Source organism: Lipotes vexillifer, unplaced genomic scaffold (genome assembly GCF_000442215.2).
Source record: "Lipotes vexillifer unplaced genomic scaffold, Lipotes_vexillifer_v1.1 scaffold515, whole genome shotgun sequence".
NCBI classification, from domain to species: Eukaryota; Metazoa; Chordata; class Mammalia; order Artiodactyla; family Lipotidae; genus Lipotes; species Lipotes vexillifer.
The window spans coordinates 1,888,757-1,894,961 of record NW_006772017.1 but is presented as its reverse complement, the minus strand read 5'-3'; the positions used below and the strand labels follow the sequence as shown (position 1 = coordinate 1,894,961).

At 35.6% G+C, this 6,205-nt stretch overlaps 1 protein-coding gene across 2 annotated transcripts in view; it reads left to right on the top strand.

Moving 5' to 3' along the window:
* Positions 1-4,305, top strand: part of SESN1 (sestrin 1) — a 106,240-nt gene extending 101,935 nt beyond the window's left edge. The window contains exons 8-10 of one of the 2 annotated variants that reach the window (XM_007447264.1): positions 1,700-1,890; positions 3,162-3,306; positions 3,903-4,305. In XM_007447264.1, coding sequence (XP_007447326.1) covers positions 1,700-1,890; positions 3,162-3,306; positions 3,903-3,989 — 423 coding nt within the window. In that variant the 3' untranslated portion in view covers positions 3,990-4,305. The remainder of the gene's footprint in view (positions 1-1,699; positions 1,891-3,161; positions 3,307-3,902) is intronic. The other variant, XM_007447265.1, reaches the window with a different exon arrangement.
* Positions 4,306-6,205: the final 1,900 nt, after the last annotated feature.

Sequence of the window (6,205 nt, the reverse complement as noted above, 5' to 3'; positions counted from 1 at the left end):
AAAGAGGATGAGAAAGAGTGAAAGATTTGCTTAAATTAGGACTTATAGGGAAAGCAGAGTTTTTGTTTTCTTTTTAATTTGGTGAGTTCTTACAGATACCATAGAAAATAAACCATGATTACAATAACCTAATTCCCTTTAAAATATGAACTGAATGTCATTTGAAGCAATGAGAATTTTTAAAGGTTTCAAATTTAAACCTTAAAGAGGATTCACATAAATAAATCTTATTCCAAAATTACTTAGCACCCATCTCTTAGAATAAATAAAGTTACTGGGGTAGGGAGTAGAATTATCGTTGGTAGACCCAGTTTGTTTAGCTCCATAATCATTAACTTTGAAATACACAGTAAAACTTCCCAGTACAATTCTGTATATACTGAGTCCATGGAAACTTAGGGACCTCGTTGTCCCCCAGGATACCAGGCTCCTTCTCTGTTTTCACTTTGGCAGGAGGCACTGTGCTAAGTGCTTTGCAAGTACATCTCAGGAGTAACAATTGCTGTATCTTCTAGTTCCAGAATAAAAGTTGAGAATCATCAATTAGCAAACATTTATCTATTTTGTGCTGTAGTTTTGTAAGACTGCTTCCAATCCGTCAGTAGAAACATACTGTAGTTTAAATGTTTTTCTTAAACTGTCTGTTATATATTTAATTTAGATAGGTAAATATATAATTCAGATGAGTTGATATTCTGTGCAGGGGCTATTATAACTCTATCAGAATTATGAAAATATTTGAGAACTATGAGATTTTTTTTTCTTTGCTCAAGGAGCTAACATATTGTTTAAGGAGACAGAATTAGGCACAAGGAAGAATTATAGAATATTTTACTCAATAGTGAAGTTGTGTCATGAAATATAAAAGATTACAATTGAAGGGATCATGTGGACTGGAAAATTTTATGGAGGGAGATTAGGATTTGAGAGATTTGAAAGGTTTAAAAGCATGGGCATTGTAAGCAGAGGAGACTGTAGGCAATAACTGAGCATAGGTTGAGGGAAGGGATCATAAACTGACTGGGCTGCTAAGACCTTCAAGCAAAGGATAAGTGGGAAGTTAGTTTAAAATTGATCAGATTTGTAGGTGATGACCAGATTTGTAGGTTTTGACCATAGTGATGGCATAATATCAAAGAGGTGTTTTAGGAAAATAAATATGGGAGTCACATTGAAGTGGGGGCTTATTAAGTTTTGCTTGAGATGGAAAGAAAGGAAGCAGGGAGACTTTAATTTGGGAAAACTAATTAGGAGACACAATTAATAGGGCTGAGAATCAGAGGTGGGTAGGAGGAAAAAGAATGAATGATGGATACCTTGAATTAAAAATTTACAAAGTTTGAGGACCATTTGAATGCCTGCAGCAATAGAAAAGGAGAGTGGCCTCCCAAGATGGTTCATCTCTGGAGGCTGACGGGGGAAACTGAGAGAAAGCTGAATATGGGTGACCTGTGTGTAAGGGGAAGAGATTCCACTGGTTTTTAAACTCGATGAGTTCAAAATGTAACTTTTGCATGTTGCAGTATAGAAATTGAAAACATCAAACTGGAATGCAAGTGTAACTGAGAGCTAGGGATGTACTAGAAAGGCAGTGGATTTCAGCTGCCAGTAATTTCACTGCACCGAAGAGTGACAGACATAGAACTATATAGTTGGCCACATTTTAATTATTCACATTTGTTCTGTTCTCTGTATTTAGGACTATTGTTGGGAAGACCATGGTTATTCTTTGGTAAATCGTCTTTATCCAGATGTAGGACAGTTGATCGATGAAAAATTTCACATTGCTTACAATCTTACTTATAATACAATGGCAATGCACAAAGATGTCGATACCTCAATGCTAAGACGCGCTATTTGGAACTATATTCACTGCATGTTTGGAATAAGGTTAGTCTGTTTTCTTATGTTTATGAAGAGGTATTTTCCTTTAGCCTAAATTATTTAGGTGCTTGGAACACATATGCACAGACCTACGTTAACATACTCAAAACCATCCCCTCCCCAATAGCTTATTTTTATGTATTTTGTGCTTCAAAAACTTGATGTTTTGCAGCTTGGTGTGTTTTCTCTTGCCTAGCTAAGCAGGAGGGAGAGTTAGGAATGCTGACAAGAGTTAAATAACAGATGCCTCCAGGGAAGAGGAGAGCAAGCAAGCTGGCCCAAGAGCATAGAGGAAGAGGCAAAGTTTGTCTCTGAACATTTATGGTATCTTTTCCCTTTGTGTCATCTTTTTTTATCTCCTGACACACTCATACTTCTACCTTCATGGAACTTAGAACTCTTACAGTACCCTTCTAAAGAGTACGTACTCCCATGATATTTCATCAAAATACAAAACTTTCATATCCTGTTAGGTATTCAGCCACATTTATTATGCTATATAGGAGACAGAGCCATCATAAACCACCTTCTAACATACACAAACAACCATGCTGTGGTACTTTCTGATTATTTTAGCTGTAAAGTCAGACTTTCTTCTTGCTTCTTCACTTTATCAGTAGCCATGCTATGACTTTAGGCTCCTGAATGGTTATATAGGACCTGCTTTCTTCCTTTTCTACTAAAAACCAAATAGGAGACTTCAGTTCTAGGAACTATCTGCCAGTGGGGCAGAGGAGACATTGGTGCCTATGACCATGTTGGCTTAGCCTTTCCTAAGTAGATACTGTGAAGCCATCTAGAGACTGATTCTTTCCTCTCAGACACCTCTTCCCCCTTTTTTCTCATCTGACCCCAAGAACTCCTGGAAACATAAGAAAAAAAATTTATTTACACAAATAGATTATAATTGATATATCATGTAATAGTATCAATAAGTATTATTGTCTGATTAATTTGTTAATTGCTTAATATCAGCAATACTCAAACTTTGTTTCCAGAATTTGTTCCTCAGTGTGGTTGCTTATTCATGATTGTAAATATATACTGTTGCTTGGGCACTGGCAATTTTTTTGTTCATCTAACTTCTCTGTTTCTTATCCCTTTATACTCATTCATCCACCCCCAATGAAACATTGTAAAGCTGTCATTTTGGGGGACAGCTACCTACACAAAGAGGGGGAAAGAATACAGCATTTACTATTGATGTCTGCACTTCCATAAGAAGAAAACAGACTATACATCAAAAATATAATAATTCTTACATTGTCTTTTAACAGATATGATGACTATGACTATGGTGAAATTAACCAGCTATTGGATCGTAGCTTTAAAGTTTATATCAAAACTGTTGTTTGCACTCCTGAAAAGGTTACCAAAAGAATGTATGATAGCTTTTGGAGGCAGTTCAAGCACTCTGAGAAGGTAAGTAACTTAGCAGTGTTTAACTTAGCAGTGATCCTTATTCTCCTTCACCTAGTCTAATGGGTCTCAAACCCCTTCCATCACCTCTACCAACCCAGAGAAGAACATTCCAGATCAGCTGTCTCACATACCCCTTGGAAGGGGGAACCTCATTATGGTTTAAATAAAGACAGGGAGAACAGGTGTGCTGTTCTCTCCTCAGAGTGCTGGCATCACTGTAACTGCCTAAGAGAAAGAAGAAAGTGTTTGTGAATGATGATTTGGCGGGGAAGTTGTTATTCTAATAAACCTTCAAGAAGAGATGTGATCGAATATAAATATAAGCTCAAAACATCTATCCAAAAAAGATCGGACAGCTTTTGTTTTGAGAAACTGATGTTATTCAGTGGCACACAGAAAACATTTCTAGTGTTTATTAGATGCACTGAAACTGATTGTGAATGCTTATAACCCTCTTTTTTTTTTGCATCTTTATTGGAGTATAATTGCTTTACAGTGTTGTGTTAGTTTCTGCTGTATAAGAAAGTGAATCGGTTATATGTATACATATATGCTCACTGAACCCTATCTTAAATGATAATGTGTTTTATATTCAGGTTCATGTTAATCTGCTTCTTATAGAAGCTAGGATGCAAGCAGAACTCCTTTATGCTCTGAGAGCCATTACCCGCTATATGACCTGATGCCTTTCCTCCATTAAAGAAGATGAACGATCAGCAGATATAGTCCTACAAGGGGAAGGTACTAAGCCCCAGGACCAATGGTAGATAAAAGAATTCAGAAATCCATTGTGCCATGATTCCTTTAGTTTCTGCTATTTTACTGTGGAAATGCCACTGCTGGCACAAGCAGTGAGTGCTTGGCAGCTTCAAGTTTAGAGCTGTGAAGAAGGGCTGCTGTTCACAGTATTTTGCTTTTTGACAGTACAAGATGCTGTATTAACTCTTTTAATACAGCAAATAGTAACTCTCAAAATCCTGTTGCTTTTATGTTAAAAAATAACAAGAATTGGAGCATGCAAAGAATGGGACTTTGATAATGATGTAAGCTTTTATATTGATACATAAAAGGATTTTGATTTTAGATATTGGTGCTGCTATTCCTGCTGGTGGAATGAATAGAGTGGCTGTTCCAGTTAAGCTATTAGTAATAAAGTGAACACTGCTACTATCTGAGCCTACATACATAATTTTTGTGGTTTCAAATTAAACTTGCATATGTGTTAATTTTTTTTGCATCTAAAATTACAGCTCGGCAAAGACCATTATGATGGTAACAGCTCATTTCTTTCATATAGTTTTTTAATTCAGAGTTATTGGATGATATTAAATTACAGTGTCATTCTTAAAGATTTTCTTCAAAAAGCAATCTTAAATGAATGTGTAAATTATAAGAAAAGCTGGCTACCTTTTGATATGCTGTTTCCCAAGATTCTCTGACACTGGAGGGCAGCTGTCTTGTATTTTTGTTTCCAGCACCAAAGTTATGGGAAATATTGCTGTAGACTGCTGCGCAGTCCCAGGTGCATTCTGCCCCTCTGCTCCTGCCCACCTCATGGTCCCCACTTCAGAGGTTGTACAGCTCCTTAAATAATAAAGCTGGAAAATTAGGTTATCAAATTTGATTGCTCCTTAAATAATAAAGCTGGAAAATTAGGTTATCAAATTTGATTTACAAAAATGCTAGCTTTGTTTGAAATGCAAACAGGCTTGAAAAAAATGTATTAAGTACTTTGTATTCTGGAGGCGTGAACTGCTTTTGAAGTCTGTCAGTATTATTGGTATTTTTCAATAAAGAATAATTTTTCTGTTTTTTTGCTGTCTCAGTCTCTTAAAAAGTCATGACTTCACAATCGGTAGCTATGTTGTTTCTTTTGACTTTTTCATTAGCCATCACACTTAAATAATTCTGTAATCAGATGAGAGACTATTAAATGGCAAACTCTTGAAGTCACTTTGAAAGATAGATATAAAGAAAAGTTTTAATCTTGGAAATAACTGGTACAGCCCCATGCCTTGTCCATTTTGAACTGAGGTGGACTGAGATGTTTCAGAGGTCAAATAGAATTATTAAAAATTATTAGAAACAAAGGCTAATTAGGGAGCCACTACAGAACAAAAAATGACACTGTCAAACAATTAGAAATAGCTCTAAATTTAATCAAAGCTGTTGTAATAACTCTCTTACTCATCTGTGGGATGGGAGGCACAGTTTTGAATGGAGGTGATGTACTTACCTTCACGGCTGTACACCCTATTGAGAAGATAAGACTATCACCTTAGATAAAAATTATCTTCAATATATTTAAAGATATACATAAGCCCATTTCTAGTCAGCTTACAATAATATACAAATGGTCTTACCTATTGAATTTGCGTCATACCTCTGCCCTTTTCTGTCTGCTGCTGGGTTTTTTCATCATAGCAATACAGGTGAATCCAACAAGTGAAGTTGCACTGGATTTAGTTAAATTTTTACTCATTCTGCTTCTGCTCTTTGTTCTTTGCACTTGCTCTCGAAAATACAAAATTTCTAATAGAGGTTCTAATCAGTAGTAGGATGATCACAAAACAAGATAAACTGAATTCATTATCTTCTTTCACTGACGCTTATAAACTACTTACAAATCAAATCACGATTTGAAATTTTAATGAGTAAAAAAGTGTGCTTATATCTAAAGTAATAAAGGCATGCCTGTGATACAAAGTTGATGTTTCAGTACCTCCCATTTAACAGGTGTTTCTTATTACTCAATGTTTTCTCAAAACTAAACACACAGGATTTCTAATGTCACTATAATCTTTGAAACTAATAGTTTCCAAAATAACTGGGGATGGTAAAATAGAATAATACACTGTGGAATACCAAAACTCTCCCCCACAAGAGGAATTTTTTTTCT